This window comes from Bison bison, unplaced genomic scaffold (genome assembly GCF_000754665.1).
Source record: "Bison bison bison isolate TAMUID 2011002044 unplaced genomic scaffold, Bison_UMD1.0 scf7180017864242, whole genome shotgun sequence".
In the NCBI taxonomy this organism is placed as follows: Eukaryota; Metazoa; Chordata; class Mammalia; order Artiodactyla; family Bovidae; genus Bison; species Bison bison.
In genome coordinates, this window is record NW_011494814.1 from 68,088 (window position 1) to 92,319 (window position 24,232).

General features: G+C 40.6%; 1 protein-coding gene across 1 annotated transcript in view; it reads right to left on the bottom strand.

The window, feature by feature from the left end:
- The window catches only part of NPAS3 (neuronal PAS domain protein 3), a 940,521-nt gene that overhangs the window by 47,344 nt on the left and 868,945 nt on the right, over positions 1–24,232 (bottom strand). Inside the window, exon 8 of the mRNA XM_010847026.1 lies at positions 23,150–23,268. Within this exon, the coding sequence (XP_010845328.1) occupies positions 23,150–23,268 (119 nt within the window). The remainder of the gene's footprint in view (positions 1–23,149; positions 23,269–24,232) is intronic.

Below are 24,232 nucleotides of genomic sequence, written 5' to 3' on the forward strand. Positions count from 1 at the left end.
TTGTAAATAATTCCCCCTGCCAATGCAGGAGCCACAGAAGATGCAGGTTTCATCCCTGGGTTGGGAAGATCCCCTCGAGAATGGAAAGGCTACCCACTCCAGTATTCTGGCCTAGAGAATCCATGGACTGTATAGTCCATGGGGTCACAAGGAGTCAGATACAACTGAGGACTTTCACACATGAATATAAAGCTTATTGCCTTCTTCCCTAAGCAGCTCTTTTGCAGTTTGAACCCTTAGTAGGTGCTACCATTGTGCCAGGCCTTATGGGAACAGACTTAGGGACATAAATATAAGCCCACCCTAAAGAATCCCTGGAAATGCAAAGCGTATGGGGGAATGTCCTGGCTAGGCACAGTGGGGAGGGGCTTTAGGAGGAGGCAGCCCTTGAGCTAAATGTTTATGGACCAGTAGGATCTGATTGGCCTGTAAGGCCAAGAGCTACTATAAGCCAAAACCAAAGATACAAGATTGCTGTTGGTGTGTAGGAATTGAGAGGAGGGCAGAGACAGAAGAAAGGAGAGTAAGGGGAAAAGGCTGGGGCACAGAAAACTGGCTGGATGGTAGAAAGCAGTGATTGCCTTACAAAGGGAAGATGACTATTTTGTAGACAAAGTGGGAACTGCTTTTAAAGAAAAGATCATATGACTTGAGATATACGAAGAAAACCATAAGGGAGGGCACTCATTCAGTAATTTATTCACTCATTCATTCATTCAAATGATCAGTGTTTACGTAGCCTTCATCAAGCAGTGCTCTAGCCAGGCATTGGGTCTATCATAGTCATTAAGGAGCTCATCTCCGTCTATCTGTACTTAGAGTGTGAGTGGGCTAACAGGAAGGTGAATGAAAGGAATGGCTGGCAGCCTGTGGGCATGAGGGTAAAGGAGAAATGTGGGTAAGGCTAGTGTTCAGCTCTTAGGCTAGAACCTTGGACCACTCTCTATTTTTAGTAACTCTTCCATTTCATCACTAAGGCTCAAAGTATGGAGTGCATCATTTCTCTTGGGCTCGTCTTTGATCCTCTGTTCCCAGAGCCAATCCACCAACAAGGCTTGAGAATTCTTCTTTACCATGTCTCTTACTACTGATGTTATATCTGGGCAACTTGGTGGGCAGCTTCCTAACTGGGCTCTCTTATTTTTTCCCCACACTGGCCCATCTGGCATTTTGGTGCCAGGTTCACCTTCCTGAAGTATTTTCACACAGGGGAAAGCAGACCAGGAGTGACATGGTCTCCCTCATCTCCTTGTGGTGGAACTTTGGAGCAGCCCCACAGCCTCAGCGAGCCTTCGATTCCCCTGTGTCGTATGGGCATGAGCATCCTTACCACCGCTACCTTACGGAATTGCTAAAAGAACCAAATGAGGCAGGCAGTGCATCTAAGATACCTTGAAAACATACACCATCATTTAGACAGAAACTATTATAATTATTACTCTTATTATTCAATATTCAAGAAACTTGATTCTGGAATAAAAAAAATTTGGTCCCTTTAGCTTCATGAAAGTCTTGGGACCATTTAGTTAGAGTGTTTATAACCTCATTTTCCATAACTTCCCTCCCTAGACCCCAAATGCTTTGCACATCATCTCCCAAGCTGCCTTGCATTCAGCTTCTCTGTACCTTTATGCACACACCGCTCAGACCAGGAATTCCTTCCCTATCCCCCTCCATCAGTAATAATAATAATTACTTGTCAAGATCTGTATCAAATCTCTTCTCTTCTTTGGCTACTCTAGCCCAAAGTTGTCCCCTTTCCTTTGAATTTCTACTGTTGTTTCTACCGCCCAATCAACACTAGAGATGAGTACCTGGGATTGTTCTTTTCCTGTCTCTCCCTCTGTCTCCCTCTGTGCCTTTAAGGCACAGAGTGTGTCTTTTATTTCTCTACCTACCTCCCAGGACACAGACCAGGGGAGGTACTCAACTGATGAGCAACTGCTTGGACACTGCATCTGCGTACTGGGTGAGAGCCCACTGTCCCTGACCTACTTTGCTGCTTTTGATCCTCTAAAGGAGTAGCCTCTAAAGGAGGAAGAGCAGGTATTTCCATTTGGTAGGTAAGGACCTGGAGGCCACAGAGACAAAGTGTCTGTGATTCCAGAGCTGAAATACAGCTCCGATGGTCCTCCAGGTTCGCCCTTTCCATGGACCTTCCTGTATCTCCTGCCACTCTCAATTCCTCTTCTGATCCAGCTGAGTCTGGAATTGTCCACTGCTCCCTTAATGCTTGAAAAAATGTCAATACAAAATTATCTTTAGAAAATATATACTGGTAAGATTCCCCTTGTGGTATATCACTCCTGGAATACAACTAGATACTTCAAGAAGCCACCCTGTTGGAACCATAGGAAATGTCCAGTGAGTTTGGCTTATTCTTGCCCTGAAGAGCACCCTTATTTCTTTTTCAGGGATCATAAAGTGTATTACTAGTTATTGACTCTGGTAACTAAACACTTGATCTCAATGCAAAGAGCAATATTTAAGGTGTCAATCACTAAACAAATTCACAGTTGGCTACTATTAACATTAGAAAGCTAATAACAATAACCAAAGTGAGCACCATCTTTATGCAGCCTGATCACATCAACAGTGGATTCACGGCCACTTCCGGAATCCGTTTCCCTGAGGCAACCCACAGTCCCCACTGTGAGGATGGAGCCATGGTGGTGACTTCCAGACATTTCCTCCTCCTCTTGAGAACAGACTTCCTGTCCTGTGTCCTCCTCAGAAGTAAAATGGGTAATCTGTAGGCTTCTATTAATATTAAAAACAACCTTTCTAAACAAAAATATATGCATCAAGACCAGAAATAAAATGGGGAAAAGCTCAATTTGTAGTGATAAACATGAGCTAAGCCAATATCTTCTGAAATGCTAAAAAAAATCCTAGATTTTACTGTTATAATCCAATAAGGATAATATTGGCTACTAACAGACACTTGGAGATTTCAGAACATTTTCACTCATTTAACCTCATAATAACTCTATTTCAGAAAGGGTGCTGTTATTTGCTTTCCACAGATTGAGGGAGGCGAAATGAGTTCCCTAAGATCAAATATATACCAAATGGCAAGTGAGAGTGAAAGTGTTAGTTGTTCAGTTGTGTCCAGCTCTTACCAAATGGCAAAATCAGGACTAAAACCTGCATTTGTTAATTTTAAGACCATGGCTTAGTATATTCTACCAAGTTACCAAAAACACTTTATAAGATTATTTTTGGTATTAGTCATTACATATATGGGATTTCCCTGGTGGCTCAGAGGTAAAGAATATAACTGCAATGCAGGAGACACAGATTTGATCCCTGAGTGGGAAAGATCCCCTGGAGAAGGCAACCCACTCCAGTATGCTTGCCTGGGAAATCCCATGGACAGAGGAGCCTGGCGGACTGCAGTCCATGGGGTCACAAAGTGTCAGACAGGACTGAAGAGACAGAGCACGCATGTAGGCATTACATATATGAGAGCTATTTACAAATATCTGTGCTGATGATTACTTCCAGCTTTTAATAATTTACAGATTATTTCTATTAATTTTCTTGGTAGCTATTGGACAAAAACAATGACTATTACATAACTGATAGCTGTAGAGAGTTTAGATTTCAATGACATGTGACTCAGTTTCTGTACAAATATTTTAGTCTCCAATTAACTTTTATACAACTCACCAAATGGATTCTATGGTAGTCTTCACCAATCATAAACATCCCTACTGAATTGTCTATAGTTATTTTGGAAAAATATAGAACAATCCTTCTATCTATTGATAGGCTCATTTTTCTATCTTCTTCTGATTTGTAAAAGATACTACAAACAGTTCTGGGAGTTCACCAGCATTCAGTCCTTCTAAGAATTCTGGTTTTCTAAGCGATATGTTCAAATTCCAACACGAGCACTAGAAATAACAGATTTCACCAAATTAGAAGTAGCAGAAGTATTAGGGCTCCCTTCTGCCTTTGGCAGAACCATCAGGCAGAGCTTGGAAGCAAGTCCTTCTCTGTGAATGACTTTTCATTTCTAAGAAAAGGAAACAAGGTGGGACGTTGCAGGTCTTTGACTGGGACGCCATTCGCCTTCTCCTGTAGTCTGTGCCCAGATAGGCTAGTGAGGTGCTAGGTGTGGGCACTGATGGTGAGTGTCAATAGTAACCAGTGATACACAGAGGGAGAGGCTTTTGCTCAGGTTTCCTCTGGAGCTGGAAACCTCCTCTTTGGGCCTGGTACTCTGCTTGTGTTGTCTAGCACTCACCCCCATGGTTGGCCCTGGGCTTCTCCATTTGGCTAACTCGGCATGCCCATACCTAAAGACTTGTCCTGCAATAGTGTTGGTCTCTCATGTAAGACCTCACATGGCAGGTAGTAGACCCCAAACATCCCAGTAAGAAATGTGCATATTTCAGAAGGTCCCAATAGTCTGTTAAGTCAGCCTTTCCTCACAGTAGTCAAGTACCACATCTATGGACCTCTCAACTCTACAGTTCTATGTTTCTTAAGAGAGAATGGGAAAAAACATATAGGCAAAGAATCTCAAAAGAATTTGTGGTATTTGGCCTTGGGGACAAATGGACAGTGAGGGTGCTCTGTCATTCTCTGAGATGGATTGTCTATTTGTGCCTCTGTATTTTTTGAAAATTCGGTGGGAAGGGAATGGGGACACAGACCCAGGATTGACATGAAATATCACCTGTCCACACTTCACTGAAGCCCTGGCCTCCCTAGGCTCATATTATCACCTCAGAGCCAACATTCTGGGGCTGACCCCAGGTCACTGCCCCTCCCAACGCTTCCCCCGCCCCCCGCTCCTAAGGATCCTATGAAAGTGAGGTCAGAGACGAGAGGAGACTAGAATGAACAAAGGACCTCCTTGGCCGGTGAAAATTGTCTTTCATGTCATCATCCCTTTCCATGTTCCTCTTGCTGCTCCATCTTCCTGAAGTCTCTCTGCTTGCTCTGCCAACACCCATGATCCCAAACCACAGTGTGTTCCATCCCCATGCCCTGCCTGTGTTCTTAGCGCTCACTTGTAAAGAACATCAGAGAAAAGAAGAGCTCTTTAATATTAGATGGTACTGCTTCACCACTCCACAGACTATGGCTGTCTTAGTTTCTTTCATTCACTCCTTCTATCTCCAGCCTCCCGGGCCCTGCTCGTGGGGGTTCCGGGGCAGGTCTGAGTGCTGTTTCTCCTGCTGTTCTTCTCACTGGTTACGTTCGTTTCTTAACAGGCACGTTATCAACTCCAGAGTAACCAATTTTCCTCTTTCCAAAAGTCTGAACTGACAAGAGAGATATCCTGGGACTGACCTCAGAACAGCAGGAAGCCAAGCTTCAGGCAGCGATAACTTTTCCCTAGAAAAAGACAGCTCTGTATTTTGTTGCTCTTGTAAGATGGACATCTGCCCATACTTTAGGTGGCAAAAAGTTTTAAAAAGGTGAGAGAGAACAAGTTTGGGAAGTAAAGGCTCAGGGAAAAATGTCTTTCTTTCCCTAAGAAGGGTTCTTTCAGTCGTAGTTCCTGGATTCACGTCAAGGAACCAGTGGATTTTTCTGGATATATATTTTCCTGCTTTGTTGGGTATTGGCTGCATGATCTGATAAGAGCTGTAACTAAATGAAGCCTACGATTTGTATTCCCACAGCCACAAGTGTACTGGCTATTTCTCCTCCTCCAGCTTTCCTCCCCCTTGGCTCTGGAAGGTTCATTACTTACAGTTACTGCAGAATCAATCTGAAGTGGCCAAAATCAGTGATGGAATTTATAGCATAATAAATGCCCTGCCTCACAAATGCAGTTACACATGAAAGGCTTGGGAATGTTCTTTTGAGCAATCCTTTCCATTGCAGCGTGTACTATTTTTTATCAATTTACCAGAATCATCTTAAGCATATTTTGAGAAGTATAATCCTGACAGCTACCCAGCAGATTTTCCCGGAGGCAGGTATTGTTGCAGAAAAACAATATTATTGATAAAAATCTTAGCATATTGGAGCTTGGAAGGGAAACTAAATACATCTTTTTCATTCTTCACACCAATCCTTTAGCGCTCCATTTCCTTAACCTCACCTTGCCTTCCACTTTCTCTTTGAATTTTTATTTTTATAAAAGTGTCTCAATGCATCTTGAAGCACACTAATGAACTGTTGGCTTTGAGAGGCAGGCAGAACTTGAAGAGCACTGAAAAGATAATGCACAGATTGGGGTATCAATGCTTTTCCCTTTTCGAGAGTCTGTAGGTTCTAAGATAGCACTGGTATCTGGCCCATTTTTCTTGCTAAGTGCCCATCTTATGGATGAATCCTGTTTTACAGCATTCTGATACACAGAGGGCTGAACTTGAGCATGAAAGACTGAAAAAAAAAATATCAGAAAGACAGATGGCAGGCCGTCCTCCCCAAAACTCAATTTCATATTATGCATGTGATTGCTAATAGGCAAGCACTAAAAAACAATTTTCCTTGACGGAGAGGAGCTGATAAATTGTCAACATAAAGTTAGACTGTGGTTGCTCCAGCGATCGAAAGCTCGTCTATGAGTTTGGTCTCATCAAAGTCGGCTTCTTACAACCGTCACAAAATTTATGAATGCATATGTCTATAAAGTGACTGAAAACCAGCCCTGATGCATGTTTGTTTATTGTGAGTCAGCTCTGTGTGGCTTTAGCACATGCAAAACACACACACACACACACACACCTATTTTTTGTCCAGTTCTCTTTTCTAGCCTTTGTATCTTGTACTGAAAAAGTCAGGAACCAACTGGGGATGTGATTTCCCTTTCTGTCCTGAGAGCTGACTTAAATAAAAAGATCTCTTAAATGGCTCCTGCAGGGTTTGGGTGTGTACTGTACAGGGTTACATTAGCTTTACAGTGAGAGAAGTAGATGCATTTGAAAGTAACTGAGAGCACTGATTATTCAGAGAAGAAAAAGATGTTTGAGAAAGAAAAATAAATAAAATCAAGTGGTTAAAAAGCAGCTCAGCTAATACTCTGCAACACAAAGCACCAAAGTTTCATATTATCCTTGCTAGAAAGAGAAAGCCTATGCAGACACTGCAAATATAGAGAAAAAAAGATTTTCTTCTTTTTATTTGTGTTTAGTTTATTTTTTAAAAAAGTAATTAGGCATTCAATCCAGGAATATAAAATTGTATTTTCTGTAAAGAGGGAGAGAGAGGGTAAAATTTTGCCCATACTGAAAATCCAATAGCTGTATACTATATTTGCTTTTTAAAATATCACTTAACATATTGAATATTTGCATGGTTATCACATTCAGATTTTATGTCATTGGCTGCTGTTCACTTGAAAAGTTATTTAATTGCAGATGAATTGTAACGGATTTGACATGCAGAGAATTCTCTGGAACAAAAGGATTGGGTGCTCAGATAATACTGTTTATAAAAGTTGCTACAATTACTAGAAAGGCTCAATAGCTAACCAGCATTAGAAGTAAATAAGTTGAAGAGCAAATAATTTTCTTTTAGTGAGAAAAAAGCTATCATCCTTAAAGCCAGGGATTTTAGTAAATGGTACATATAAGGGAAACCTTAGGTTGCCTGAAATGTAGGCTTTGCTTAAATTGTGCCGAATATCCAGACATTGCCCAGAATCTAAACACCTCACAGTGTACAGACTAAGTCGTTGGGTGACTGAGGTCTGTGTGAGTCTTCCTTTTCTGATTCATTTTGCAACCCAAGATTTCAATGCATAAAAATTTTAGTTCTTTTTTTTCCTTGAGTTACTGATTCTTGGAAAATCATATTTCTGCTTTCAGAATGTCTATTTATACCAGTGTCTAAGATTCAAGGCGGGTGACGGAAGGAAATCCCAGTCCTCCATACAGGGCAGAATGATGAAAGGACAAATAAATTGAGAAAACTCCAAAAGGAATTATCCAATGACATAAATCCACATGCTTATTCTAGGGGCTGAGAACAGTCTTCTAGGTCTCCTTGTCGGAAGATAGTCATCATTTTCTTACAAGGAAAGCAAAAAGCTTTGTTAGAATGAGACAATCTTAATCTTCACATTCTTGTTATCCTGAGCACTGATTAGCCCATTGGGTTGGTATTATACTAAGACTCCTTTTCCCATCTGCATTTGCTGAATTAGGTGGTTTCACACCTGATTCCCTTGAGGGCCAGATTTCTTTCTGCTCAATGCACTTGCTGCTTTCATCTCTGTGTTGATACTGTTCCCTCTGTGTAGAGTTCTTTCCCTAATACCTCTGTCAGGTTAAGTCTGTCCTTTAAGAGCTGTCTAAAATCACACACTCTCTTTGAGAATCTCTCCTCTTCCACCAGGCATAATCATTTACAGATCTTCTTGGACTCAAGATGGAGTTGTATCCTGATGGACCCATCATCAGCGAAACTATTTTAAGTAGAAAATGCATATAATAGATGATCTAATGAACATCAGAGCTTAGTCCAGTCTTTACCTTACACATGCTCACAACACTTAACATTAGCCTGCAGTTGGGCAAAATCATCTAACACAAAGTCTAGTTGTAAAGAGAGCATTGACCTACTTCACTCTGTATGACAGACTCTAGGTTCAGCCACACTGCAAATGACCCAATTTCATTCCTTCATGTGGCTGAGTAATATTCCATTTTATATATATATAAAATATTCCTATATATATATATATACATATACACACACACACGGAGAAGGCAGTGGCACCCCACTCTAGTACTCTTGCCTGGAAAATCCCATGGACGGGGGAGGCTGGTAGGCTGCAGTCCATGGGGTCGCTAAGAGTCGGACATGACTGAGCGACTTCACTTGCACTTTTCACTTTCATGCATTGGAGAAGGCAATGGCAACCCACCCCAGTGTTCTTGCCTGGAGAATCCCAGGGACGGGGGAGCCTGGTGGGCTGCCGTCTATGGGGTTACGCAGAGTCAGACACGACTGAAGTGACTTAGCATAGCATAGCATAGCATAGCATACACACACACACACACACATTCGCACACACACACACACATACATATACCACAAGTTCTTTATTGATTCGTTGTTGATGGACATTTAGGTTGCTTCCCTGTCTGGCTATTATATATTATTGCATACATGTGGAATCTAAAAAAATTGGCACAGATGAACGTATTTGCAGGGCAGGAATAGAGATGCAGATGTAGAGAATGGATATCTGGACACAAGGAGGGAAGGGGAGGGTGGCATGAATTGGGAGATGTGTAAAGCATATGTAAAGCAGGTAGCTAGTGGAAATATGCTGTATAGCACTGGGAGCTCAGTTTGGTGCTCTGTGATGACCTAGATGGGTGGGAGTGGGAGGCAGGTTCAAAAGGGAGGGGGGGATATATGTGTGTGTGTGTGTATAGCTGATTCACTTTGTTGTACAGCGGAAACTAACACAACATCATAAAGCAATTATACCTGAGTTAAAAAAGAGCATTGAAAATCTCATGTAATTTACTGAAAACTGTACTGAAAACCACTGAAAGTGAAAAAGAGAATGGATATAGAATGGCTGAAGTGTATCAGCCATTAACCTCATGATCACAGGGCTGTGGCTACCCACCATCATAAGACTACTGTGCCATATACTGGTAGCCCAGGAAAAGATCAAAATTCAAAATTTGAAGTGTGGTTTCTACTGAATGTGTATCACTCTTGCACCTTGTAAAGTTGCAAGTTCATAAGTAGAAACATAAGTCAGGGTTTGTCTGTACTTCCTCCCATTATCCTTGAACAAGATCTCTATTATCTTGGCCCTTTCTTTGTGTGCTTGCTCCGTTTTCTGGACCAAGGATTCTGTTTTATCCATCTTTGTCTTCCTAGTACCCAGTCCAGTGTGTAATACGCAACAGGTACACAATCAGTATTGACTGCATGATTGAGTGAAATCAATTCCTAAATACTTGGAACAAAAGGTATGCTGAAGATTGAAAATTATAAATTGTTCTTAGTTACAATAGACTTTTCTTTTGATTCCCCTGGTTGTTATGGATGGATAAAGCTTGTTTTTGAGAAAGTTTCCATTATGTAGATGGAAAGCTTTGGGGGAAACCACATTCTTAAACTCTGGCTGGAACAATTAAAATTAGTTATTTCATATCAGTCTGGAAGGAACTCAAGTAGATAAACTCTAGGGTCAGCATATGCCTTGTTCAGCTTTCTTTAAAGGCATGGGGAGTAATAAAGCTTTCCATTTTATCTTCGGTGAAATAATACTGCTGAAATATCACCTCATTTTTGATGTCAGTGATGATTTCTTCTTACCTCCATGATGTCAAAAGGGAATTATTATTATTAGAATGACAGATTACTAATGATGCTGTAAAAAAAGAGGAAGAGCTGAAATCATTACAACCCAAACATCCAACATATCCCTTCTTGTCTGAGCCTCAACGTTTGAATAGTCACTTGGCAATATCACAGCTGTGTGAAAATTATTCTAAGTAGGAAGAAAATCAAGAGCAGGTGCCTATGAATTTTCACTAGCAGAGCACTAGCCTTTTAATGTTCTCAGGACTGGATGGCATAATTAGGAGGTGTGATTTCTGTATGCAGCAAGAAAAAGATTCTTTGGGGCCAAGATATGTCACAGGCTTTTGTGGCATCTCTACTCCGCTGATGCTCTTTCCCCAAGAGGAGAACCACGGGCTGGAGAGGAAGTGTGGACAAGGGGCCTCTCCAGGCTTTGGATTCTGTTGCCCTCTATGGCATGGTGACAGTTTGGTCTGTTGGTTAGGGGCTTCACTTACCCATTCATGTTGACTTCTGGGTTCTGATTCACTGTTTTTGAGCTACGGGGCTGAGGGCATGACAACATGGAGGTATCGGGCACCACCACTCTTGTGTCCTAGAGGTAAAATCCACAGAACTTAACATTCCTCCACTGTGCCAAGGTGCTTGGGATCTGGATGCTAATGGGTCATTAGCCAAACTGTATCACTCCCCTGATCTGTCCAGTGGACAGAGGGAAAAGATACATTTCAGAGAGAAGACACTAGTTTATTACAAAAGAACAGCTTAAGATTAAGAATGCTTTACATTTCCATGCTACTTTTCTTTGAGGAGTTTGACAATTATGATATTGTTAACACCACTCATCATTAAAGAACTCAAGGACTTTGCCTCTAGGGCTATTCCAGGCAGGTTAAAAGATGCATTTCCCTTCAACTGGAAACTTACAACCGTTTCAGGCAACAATAAGCCAATTGAAAACAAACAAAGGGAAAAAGAGATAAATTTAATAAGAACATGATATTGTGCTATATTTGGCATTAACAGAGAGGTGAATATGTATTGTATTAAAGAGAGTAAGGAAAAGAAATTTGTCACTGCTCATGGAATAAGGCAAGATAGCATTAATCTCAGACCACTGTTTTATTTTTGCCTCAATTTAGGATCTAGATTGTTTTTGCAGAGTCTAGACTATCCATAGGACAAAGTATAAAGTCGTCTGAGCCCTCCTGAAGAATTAGAAAATCCTTTCCAGACCTCCTCTCCCTTGTTGCAGTGACTGGGTTAAATGTTTGCTGGAATCTTTCTCAAACCAGCAGTGACCACAAGGCAACATGGCAGCTCTTGGTAACTGTGTGGCCTTCACTGGAATTTACTGCAGGTCTTAGCCTCTCTCTTCCCAGGAGTCAGGGGCTGCTCCTATTTAGGCAGATCCTATTCCATTCCACCCAGAGGGGCTTTCACCCTAATGTAGAGAGTATACTCCAGGGAGGAAGTAATCTCAGCCATCAAATGACTAAAGAACACTGAAGGCAAGTCCTGTTATTTTGTTTCCAGCAAGGAAATAGAAGCCCAGAGTAACAAGGCTGCTTGTCCAAAGGTGCAGAGCAAGTCAGCAGCGGTGTGCTGGTGGGGGGATGGAATTTTCTGAATCCCCTCACCAGCTGTGCCCATATTAAGCCACTCTGTTTTCATGATTTCTACAAGAAGTCATGAGTTTGAAGGACATTTAACAAGGAGCTGTTGAGACCTGTTAAATATATTCAGAACTACCAAGTAATAATCAAGTGACTCTTGATTGTACTTCCAGAGTTCTAGACACTAGAATTGGGTATAAGTGGGATACAAGTTAAATACATGTTGATTTTTAAAGAACTGAATATGATAGTGTGAAAAATATGTCATAGAATATGTCAACCATTAGTGAAGCCTTTTTAAAAGGAAAACTGAAGAAAACTTCTAAGTATCTTAGCAATAGGGCCTGGAAACTAAAAATTATATAATTCTATTGGATGAATATTCTCATCTCTCTATCCCCTTTAAAGGAACTAGAATATTGACCAAAGAAAGGACTGTGTTCTGGCTTTAGGATAAATGATGTTCAATATTTATAAATTTATTTTTTAAATGTTTATTGAATTTCTATTATGTGACCAAAACTATTCTAGGAGCTTCAGCTTATATTGAGGTGGGGGAGACAAATCCTATACAGACAAATTTATGAAACTGTGTTATGTTGTAAGTGCTATGAAGAACAATAAGGCAGCAGGATAAAGCAGATGATGGAGTACAGAGGGTGTGCTTGAGCTATTTTTATAGGAGGTGGTGAGGGAAGTGACATTTGAACAGAAATCTGCATGAAATGTAGGTGTGACCTGTGGATCTATGTGAGGACGATATATACTCCAGGGAGAATAAACGGCAGGTACAAAAACCCTGGTGAAAGTGAGGTGTAAATACTGCTATCAGTCAAATGATAACTTATATGGATTGCTTCTGTGGACCATTGCAAACAATGAGCTGAAAGTTATGTTTCCAACATGGCAACTTAGCAATATCCACTGCCCACTGATAGTTCAGATTAAACACATAGACACAGACACACGCACACACACACAGAGTTAAGGCAGCAGCCCAAAGTTTCTCTCTCTTGAATATTACTATAGAAAGCTGAGAACTGATTATAGAGATGATTCTTTTGTTTAAATCTGAGTTTTCTTACTCAAAGCACTTTGAGGCCATTCTTTTAGTCTGATAGTGGAGGGCATCTCATCGTCTGTCATCCCCTTCCCCTCCTGCCTTCATCTCTCCTCAGAGGGTTCTGTTTATATGTATGGAGATAGTTTAAGCAAACTGGAGCCTTTGTTGGCTTACAGGAGCCTAGAAGCTCCATTTATTCCAGAGATCAACAACATCAAATTGGCCCTGCCCCCTACTTCATTTCTTGCATTAAAGGGCTATATTAGTCTTGCCATGATGTTAAATCAATAACAAAGAAAACCGTTTGATCCGTGTTTCTTTTGTTAAAGGGACAGATGACGTACTTCAGTTATATTTTGTATCTTATATTTAAATCAATATTCAGGATACTTAAGCAGGGAAAAATTTCCCAGAAATAAATGCATTTTCTATACTCAGAAGAAATCGTTTATTATTCTAGAGTGTATGTGACTTCCAGAAGACAATCTGAACTATTACTGATGAATTACTATTTTCCATGGTTACAGGTGCATATGCAGACGTGTAGAAGTTCAGGTTTTGGATTGTCTAGATCAACCTTTATCAAATTCATAAAATGAGTTCCATAAACACAGAACTTCACATATGGACATGAATTGCGCGCTCACCATGGACCAGATATTGCTGTAGTGCTCACTATGACTGTCCTACCCACTTTATTTCATAAGAGTCTCACGAAGGAGCTTCTATTGGCACTCTCACTTTACAGGAGAGGAGACAGACACTTAAGGAAGTTAAACAATATACTTAAGGTCACGGAGTCAGGAAAGGCAGGACCAAGTTTAAATCCTTGGCTGTCTGATGTAATAGCCTATGGGCTGAGTCACTCTTCAGTAAGGTGGTTTTGAGGTAAGGAGGGTTAGAAAAGGGACGTATCTTGAAACCCTTGAAATCTGCAAAGTTAGGTAACTGCTGCTTTGGACCACTGGATCCAGAGATTACTTTAGGGAAACAGAAATTGTGGACCTTTGCAACTGTTGTTGAGGCATCTCAGTACATCAGTACATCAAAGAGTGCTGAGCCTGAAAAAACGAGGAACTGTGCTTCTGTTTACTTTTTAGTTCTAAAGTCTGTTTTTTTTTCTTTCTTTTAAAAATCTTAATTGGCCAAAGCCTCATGGTAGATGATATTATAAAAATCCAGTAGCTTGAGAATATACTTACAAAGAAATTATCATAATTTTGGAAGGGCATTCATTAGTTAAATAACTGTATATACAGAAAGGTCGTTAATCTTTGCATCATTGACATCATTTTCAAACTGATTGTCATTTTCATTATTCTTAGGTAGCAAAGACACAGGAAACCAAACTGGAAAGATCTAGAATTACTCAAAAATGGGATGCTCTTGCTTGTTTACCTGTTTTATAAAAGCTGTATAATGGAAAAGGAGCTACCTATAAGTGAGCGGCATGCCTGGGCTGCAGTTACTGACATACTTAGAGTTTACAGACACTTCGCAGAATGGCTAGTGATTATGCCTCTAGTTGGTAAAATAGCTAGCTGATTAGTCCCGGCAGAAATGACATATCCCAAGCTAGAACTTCTGTCATGCCTTGGTAATGGGAAGTAAATTCTTTAAGATCAGAAACAATGTCAGTTATATTTAAAATGACACTGGAAACCACGTTGTAATGGACCATTGTGCAGAGGTGAGCAGGGACTAAAACGAGATAATAGGATTTTAAAAATTTGATTTTATTGGTTCTCTCCTCTATTTGCATTTTTCATCAGGATAACCTCTGCCTGTAAGTTCTACTCTGGAAGTTTTTTCTCCTTCAATTTATTCTGGGTGTCTGGGTTGATTGAAAGGCAATATATGCGCGGTCTTAGAAAGGCTGAATGGGTTGACAGAATTTTTGGTCTTCCCTGAAAATTCATCTATTGATTTGACAAGACAGTTACATTTTGTGAAGCTTGGAATACCATAGTCGTCACTTCAAGACAACACAGAGCTGACGTGAGGCTTCAGGGGAAGCACTGATATGTCCGGACACCTGGAATGTTTCTCAACCTCAGGTACGAAGAAACACCCAGATGGTATCTAGTCTGTTCACACTTGTGTAGGAGGAGAGACTCCTACATGATGAATTCCGTGTATGCTTTTAGAAACCTCCAGAGAAGGACCAAAACCCCACTGTCCCCTACATTAGTGCTGGGTGTGCTTGTGTGTGTGCGCTAATTTGTTTCAGTCGTGTCCGACTCTTCATGACTATATGAACTGTCACCCCTCTGTCCACGAGTTTGTCCAGGTTAGAATACTGGAGTGGGTTGCCATTTCCTCCTCCAGGGGATCTTCCCGACCCAGGGGTTGAACTTGAGTCTCTTATGTCTCCTGCGTTCTTTACTACTAGCACCACCCGGGAAGCCCAGTGCTGGGTGTACCCCCAAGCTGAACTTCTCTTGGTACAATTAAAACTCTTCACAATCAATTAGCCTCTTGGGCAAAGAAAGAACCAGTCTTCCCATAACAACACTTAACATGTTTTTAAGCAATCTTTAACATATCACTGAGTTGCAGCGGAAGGCAGTTTATTATTGAATACTGTTATACTTTTCAGAGAGATAGAGCCTCAAAATGTTAATATACAGAAAAAAAGCCTTGAAAGATGATTTAATAGAAAGAAAATGGTGATCAACAGATGCTAATATGAAGTGATGATGAATAAATGAGGTTAAGATGACTGTGTTTTCTAAAAGGAATTCTCAGCTGATGGCTCAAGGGAATGCTATAGATGTGGTACATTCTGATTTTCAGAAGGTGCACTGGTAAAGAGTGATGATATCCTAGTAGGCAAGATGGAGAAGGTGAGCCAGATCATGGTATAATCATCTGGGTGCATAGCTGATCAAACGGTCACATCTAAAAGACACTGATGTCAATTAGCAGGTTCTGTAGTAGTATGTTATAGGACTCAGGACTGTCAACATTTTCATTGCTATTTCAGAAGAAAGACAGCATGCAATTCTATTCAGCTAACATGTATTGAATGGCAATTACATGCAGCATACTGTGCTGGGTGCTAAGGGAAGAAAGCAGAATAAGAAAGTACCCAGTATCTACTGCAGTATATAGGAATGAAGAAGGAATCTGAAATGAGAGGATCTGGATATTTCTCTCAGTTTTGCCATTTACCATTCACATGTCTCTAGACAAGTCAATTCATATTTCTATGGCTCAGTTTTTAACCTGTCTTCAAAAATTGGAAGGAGATAATTACCAAAAATTGTGAGGTTCACATGAGGTTATATGAAAGTGCTTTATAAAATGGAGACAAGATAGCAGAACCTGTGTTATCTCATTTGATCTGTAGGAAGATTCTTTGGGTTATATGCTATTAAGAGTTTTATCTTGCAGGTGAGAAAACCGAGGCACAGAGGGCTTTAGTAAAAACTTAAAATGCTATTTTAGCACAGAGAAGGGACAGGTGGATTGGGAGAAATGCAAAAAGAAGTGATGTTTGAGTGGTGCCATATTGGTTCAGTAAAAGTTCTCCAGGTGGAAGTGTGGCAGAAAGGCATTTTTAGGGGAAAAATAATATCATGGTCAAAAGGATAGCAGTGTGAGTATGCAAATGTATTTCAAGAAAGATGATTGGACTGATTTTATTAGAGCATCAGTATTCGGAGTTCTAAGAAAGAATGATGGAGATGGTAGTGGGCAAGGATCAGATTCTTGAATATGTTGGCACTGTGAACTATTGAAGTCTTAGGAGTAGAGAAGTAAATGATCACTGAGACTTTGGGAAGATATTCCATGGAGCTGAGTTCAGGACAGATTGGAGAAGTAAATTTTCTGGGAGGTAATTTGGGGGTTTCTCGTGACAGATCTGGAAAAAAGGCACTAAATTGGAGGAATGGCAATAAGAGCAGATGGATTCAACTGATTTTGGCAGCACATTAAAGTGGGAGGTGATCAAGAGGGAGGGGTTGATATCTTAGTATCATAGACTTGGTTTAATAAGACTTAAACGAAGAACTAAAATTCCAGATGATTGAAACAGTAATAATTCCCTTCTAGTTTGCTATCATCTTGAGTCTTGTCAGTATACGCATTCAATCAGGAATATGTTTGCATATGAAAAGCCTTCAATTCCAAAATTGACCTAGCTTGACATTGAAAATCCTGGTGACGTGACTCTGTTGCACACTAAAGTGAACAGGAAACAGGGGACCATGTGCCACAGGAAATAATTCTCAACTACAGATTGAATCTTTTAATAGTCAGTATTATGTTTATAAAAATATTTTCTGACAAGTACTTTTTCAGAAGATTATCTCTGTGTGCATGTGGGGGTCAGAATGGAAATCTTCTCTTTGTCCTTCTGTACTCTAGGAGTTGATGTCTTTTGTCACAGAACTTCAGTACGTATTATTAACACTAAATGGACATAAGGGAGTGAGAAATGAGGAGGAAGGAAATGACTATTGTAATATTGGTGAAATATGTTCTGGAAGATGCACTAACTTGATTTCTTAATAAGTATCAAAGATTAATCACATTAAATAGCGTTTTGTAACCCGAAATCACTGGATACACTTCAGTGATTCAAGAACTTCCTGATGCAAAATACATTTACCTTGGGAGAGGTGCTACAGATTTCATCAAATCCTTAAAGGCATCTAGTGCTCAGTCGCTTCAGTCATGTCTGACTCTTTGCAACCCCATGGACTGTAGCCCGCTAGGCTCCTCTGTCCATGGGACTCTCCAGCTAAAAATACTGGAGTGCGTTGCTATGCCCTCCTCCAGGGAATCTCCACAACCCAGGGATCGAACCCACGTCTCTGTCTCCTGCATTGGCAGGTGGATTCTTTACCACTAGCGCCACCGGGGAAGCCCCATGGGCATCTATGACACCCCGAATAAAACAAATCACTGGTAAAATTATGGAGAGGCCTTACTCTACAGAACAGATACAATAATGAATTTTAAAAAATGAACAAGAGAAGTTTCTAACTTAAAACATGACAATGGTTGTGGGCTTAGAATAGACAAAAAGAATTTCCTGTAGCTAATTAGCACCCTCTAAATTTCTGCTTTTGTTACTTCATGTTTGGATATTGATAAAAGAGTCTTAAAGCTGAATTATATCAGCAGGCTGAATAAACTAGTGAGCCTACAAAGTATTTTTCTCTATTATTATTTATACTTTGAGTCTTTAGACCATGACAAGGCTGGACAGGTTTCAGGAATCGTTTGGCTTAACACATAGCTACAGGCAAATTCATAGCCAAGTTATCCCAGATGGGGAAACTGCTTGTTTTTAAGTATCTGGAGCTCTCCCACCCTCTGTTAGTAATGTTTGCGTGTGTCAGAGTGGGAACTCCTGAATTTGAGGCTTTTTAAGGAGTGATTCTCAGCACGGTATCAACATAACAGAGATTCTCTGTCTGTTTCCCAGACCAGGACGTTCCACCACACCCTGAGACGTCAGGATATCATCATGTATGTGGATAAATACTCTAGAAATGACAGTGCTGCTGGTGGGCATTTACGAATAGAGTATAAAATGGAATGGTCCCATCCAAGGGACAGGAGGTAAGGAGGCAACCCCGTGAGTCCTTCCTTCTCTTATTTCCCTGATTACATTATCTCCTTTTGCTCTACTGTGCTATACCTAGGAAATTCCCCCAGACCTAGACCTACTCAAGAAGGTAGAATATTGATGCACTGCAACTGAAAGGAGAGGCCCATTATGTGAAGATAGGTGGCCAACAACGAAGCCCCCGAGGCTTAAAAAGTGGCTGGTCTAGAGGGTGGCTCAGATGATAAAGAATCCATCTGCAATGCGGGAGACCTGGGTTCGATCCCTGGGTGGGGAAGATCCCCTGGAGAAGGGAATGGTTACCCACTCCAGTATTCTTGCCTGGAGAATTCCGTGGACAGAGGAGCCTGGCAGGCTACAGTCCATGGGGTCACAAAAAGTTGGACATGACTGAGTGACTAACACTTTCACTCCATCAGATAACACAGCAAATGGAGACAGAGACAAGGAATGTCAGCTCACAGCAGGGAAACCTCACTGGAGAAGAGAGGGCAACTTTCCTGAGGCCTGGGGTGTGGAAGCAACTCCAATTTATATACCACTGTCAACCTGATTAGCAGATACTGGTTGGCACTTCTTTGGCTAGAATTCTTGACCATGGCTATATGAGCGGGTATCATATACCCTAGAAAGAAAGGTAAATCTCTGTAAACTGGTGCTGTGGAATCTGCTGAGATACCAAGGGAAGGTCTTAATCAAGCAAGAGGTTTTTCTTTTAAAAATTTAAATTTATTTTTCCTTTGTTGAGGTCCATTTTGTGCCGAGCCCTTCTTTGGACTTCATATTTTAAGCACTGACACAGAGCAGTGAGCAGACAGGGCTCTGGAGCCTAAATGCCTGGCTCAATCCTGACTCCTTAGGAGCTACTTAAGAACTATAAGAATGACCGTGGGCAAAGTATTGAAGCTCTGGAAGTCTCAGCTTCACCACCTGCAAAATAGGCATAATAAGAGAATGTAAGCCTTGAACAATGCCCGGCACAGAGGACGTTTTTATATGAAGTTGTGGGGCTTGGGTAAAATCAGTAGAAAATGGCACAGTCCCTGCCAGGCTTCAGTAAGTGGCACTTGTGTTACCATTATTACTGTCCGTGACAACAATGATGACCCTGAAAAGTTACGGAGAAAGTCAGAACAGCCCATGTGCCAAGGTCATAGGAAAAAATGGAGGAAAATGTAGTGACCTGCATCGAGCAAGGCTTAACATCTTGAATCTTTAACTAAGGGGAAAGAAATAAGCAAACAATGGTAATAAATTAGGGAGAATATTGGGAGTATGGAGAAATTATCATCGCTGTTTCTTTTTATTTGTGTTTATTGTGTGGTGGGGGGGTGATTACCAGTTTTATTTGAATGTTTTATAAGCTGTTAGATTTATTTACTGAGAATGAACAGATAAATAGGGATGTTATTCAGCTGTGTCATGTCACGGCTTCTCATCAGCTCTTCCACTCACTTCCAGACAAGGTTAATTAATGAGGGAAGTTCACTGTGGAGGAGGAGGGGGAGAGCTGGATCTGCTGGGTGATTCATCTTATTGGGGGAACAGGGGATGAAGCAGCTCTCTTGTGAGCAGTGCTGGGGAGGGAATCAGCACTGGATGGAGCCTCGCAGGATATGTTGAGAAAGATGGTATTGTCAGAGGACTGTGATCACTTTAACACGATATAATTCATCTTTTTTATTTTTGTAAATTATGAAAATATGTTAACACATTTACAGGAGACTTGGAAAATACAGAACAAAGTTACATATAGTTCCACTATGTTTTACACTTGTTGTAAGTCAATAAACTAAGATTATTAGTTGGAGTTTCACTATGAAACTCTCAGAAATTAATAGAAGGAAGGTATAGAGCAGTAGCAGAATAGAGTAAACCTGAAAAGCATTATCAACACAATTAAGATTTATACAATTTTCACACAAGAGTAGGATACAAGTTCCCATAGACTATAAACTAGGAGACCCTAGAACATATCCAGAGACTTAAGACCAGGTGCAGAAATTTCATGGTCTAAAAGTATTGAAATCATACAGAGTCTGTTCTCTTATTACTGTGGAATTATGTTAGAGATCAATATCAAAAGATATTTGAAAATAACCCACATATTTTCAAGTGCAATGTGACATTTACCAGGAGAGATCTTTGACTATGATCACTTTAACATGATATAATTTGATTGAAACTGGAACAGCTTCTAAATCTCTTCTAATCCTGGATGTTCAAGGTTGTACTTTTTAATATTTTGTTTCCCTTCTTAGAGCAAGGTGTCTTAATCCTAAACCAGAGGAGCTCCAGAAACATTCTTCTTCTATTTATGTTTTCATGGAGGGCTCTTTTCATTCACCTCTCCTAGGTGACATGTCACTCAGGGAGACCTTCAGTGAGCCTATCGAATGTGGTCCCCATCAGCCATTCCCTCACATTACCTTGCTTTACTCTTTGCCTAAAAGAGTGTGGCCTTGTGGCTAAGTGCAGGGGATGCAGAGCCAGACTGCCAGAGTTAAACCCCCAGCCTTGTCCTTCCCAGTGTATGACCTTGGGTGTTTAATTAACCTCTCAAGGCTTAGTTTCTTCATCTGTAAAATGGAAACAATGAAAATACTTCCTTCTTGGACAGTCGCAAAGACATACAAACTGTCGCACACTCGGCATACTGTGGTGAGCACAAATGTTAGCTACTCTTTTAGCCTTCATTGCTCTCTGAAATCACTTTATTTATCTACTTATTGTGTTCTTTTTCCTTGCTGCTTGTTAGCAGTTACAAGGGACTTTTTGTTGTTCAGTGCTGAGTTTAGGATCTCAGGCTCCAGAAATATATTTATATATTTGTCGAAATAATGAATGAATATTGTATCAGTATTTAAGAAATTTCAGATCATGTAGCAAAACAGGTTGCCTGAGCTGCCCAAATGACAGGACAGACCAACAGAACCCAAGCCACTTAGTCTCTTGCCTGGATTGGAACTCACACTATTTCTCTATGTTGTTATTATTTTTACCACACCTCCTACTTTGTGGCAAAGCTAAGATGCTGCAAAGTTTTATAATCTCTAGTTTGTTGCATGAATGTAGTAATAATTTTCTGTTGGTTTTCAAACAATTAAGTTATCTAATGATATTGAATTATACTAGATATTGCTTTTTCAAAATATACCTCACCCTTTCCACCCTTCTTTCCTTCTGGGATATGCCTGCTACAAACCAGTACAAACTGGGAAAGATGAAGAACTGAAATGGAGAAAAGTTGGAATAGCAATAATGCATCTTTCTAGCATTAACATGACAATACTCGCTACATCTAATAGTTTGCCTATAGAATTTCAAACTGGCTGACACTACACAGCTAACAACTAATAAATGTATAGTGTTTCAGTGAGGCAGGAAAATACAAAATTGGCATAAGATAGTCCGTTTTCTGTCCTCCGACGTACCCCTTTGTCACAGGACTACAAATCACTGTAGGTGGAGCTAATGCACCCGGTGCTGCCCAAGTACCTACCTCTCCCTTGCCTCGGTCCCTGTTAAAAATTAAGGGTGTTCCCAATGTGCCCTTTGGGCTGTGGGCCAGCCCATCTAAAGATTGTCCCTAGAAAGACCTGCTTTGCCACTGCTTTATTTTTTTAGAGAAGAATTAATATCAAAGAAAATGTCTGATTCTGACTTTTCTGTAGCTGCTCCTGTCCTGATGACTTATATAAGGTTTTCAAAGCCTGATGAGAATGATTGTTACTATCCCTGGCAAGGCTAGAGCACTAACCCACAAGAACAGGGCTACTGCAAGCTCTAGACTCTCCAATGGGAAGAGGTCACACTGGCGACAGCCATAGTGCATTCCATTAGTTCGCCCTCCTCATATAATAAATACTGTTTGAGAGATTGGTTAGCGTGTTGTAAAATTGATAAGATTCAGGTTGCCAAAGGCATTTCATGAATTTCATAGGTCTTAATTTATGTTGCTATGGTAACTGAAATGTTGGAATTTCCCAAGATTAGAGCTTTTATATTCTTAACTTTAGAATGGTAAAATAATGTAGATTATGACTCTGGACTTGGTCTTTGCTCTTGCATGAAACATGTTTTCTGTATGTAGAGTGTCCTATCTATGCTAAGGTGCGAATGAACGTTCAGCCACTGTTAATTTCAAAATTACGATTTCTGACATCCAACCTGATTTTCTTATCTACATGTATGAATCTTGGTGGCCAAGATGTATTTTTTTTTTTCAAATGGACAGTCTTTCTCTAAAGAGAAAGAGGGGATTGGAAGAGGGAGGTGGGAGAAGTAGAATTTTTATAGTAGTAGTTCTAGAATAGTCATCTTAAGGACTAATGTGAATTTGGCTCACCTTCTCCATCAAAGTGAATTTCCAGCATGTGCTGAAGCACTTGATGCATTATTAACATGTGTTTTAAGAAAAGACACTCTGTTGAAGCATTTAGTGAGCCAGCACTGTCTGAAGTGAGAACGTGAGATATAATGAGTCCCCTGCCTTGAGACAGGAAGATAACTAAGAACCCTGTGCGCTGCTCACAGTCACATGTATTGATCATGTGGACCCAAAGCAGCTGGGACACGCAATGCAAATGGCCTAGGATGGACCCGAGACAGGAGTCTCACCCCTGCTGGAACCCAGCTTACCTTATATCCTGATGATTTGATGTGCACGCCGCGTTTGGTCAGAGTAGATTTCATTCGGATGAAAAAGGAACGCTCAAGGGTGTTGTCAGTGGTGAGCAGACTGGGGCTGGTTGATTCCACTGAAGAATATAAAAATACATACACATGATTTAGATCTCTACACAGCCCCTTTCAGCTACTGCTCAGGTGCAATCCTTGAGTTCACTAAAAATAAATGACTGATGCGTGCTAAGAGCGTAGTAATCAATTTATCTCATCTAGAAAATGTTTACTTTGCAGAAAATAAAAAAGAAAAATTAATGTATCCCAAGAAACTCCATTCTGGTTTTGAGCAAGAGCTTTTCAGGTCTTTTTAGGTTTCAGCAGCTTTCCAAGTGGGGTCTGATAGTAATTGTAGCATATCATGAGGCTTGGCTGGTGCTCACGGACAGAACAGTCATGAAAAAGAAGGACCCCAGAGATTTATGGGATCAACCAAGACTCAGATGGAAATGCTTCTGATCAGAGTCAGGACAAATTGCTTTTTGTTCTCCCTGCAAATCCCTTCTTGGATCAGTTGCTTGCTGGCAAGTTCTGAGCACCATGACACCACCAAGATTGGGGCAGCCATACCCTGGCCAGTGTCCTTGTCCTTCTGAGTTATTTTCCTTCATTATGGGGAATAAGAGGCCTGAAGTCTTCTCAACCGACTGGAGATAGAGGGCTGAGAATGGGCTATACGGATAAAAACAAAAACGACTCCCAAGATCAACTTGCTGTTGCTGTCACTAGCGGCAGCTTCTCCCCAGCCCAGAATAGAAAACATCCTCTGTGTTTCTACCTCTTTGCTTCTGAGAAAATCATAATTTAAGACAGCTACTCTTTCCCTTTCAATGTATTTAAGATTAAGCAGAGTATGTTTTGACTTATAAAACTTAAAATGGTAGTTTTCATTCTTGCTGATCTAAAACCACCTTTATGAGGGAGGAGCCAAGATGGCGGAGGAGTAGGACGGGGAGAACACTCTCTCCCCCACAAATTCAGCAAAAGAGCATTTAAACGTCGAGTAAATTCCACAAAACAACTTCTGAATGCCGGCGGAGG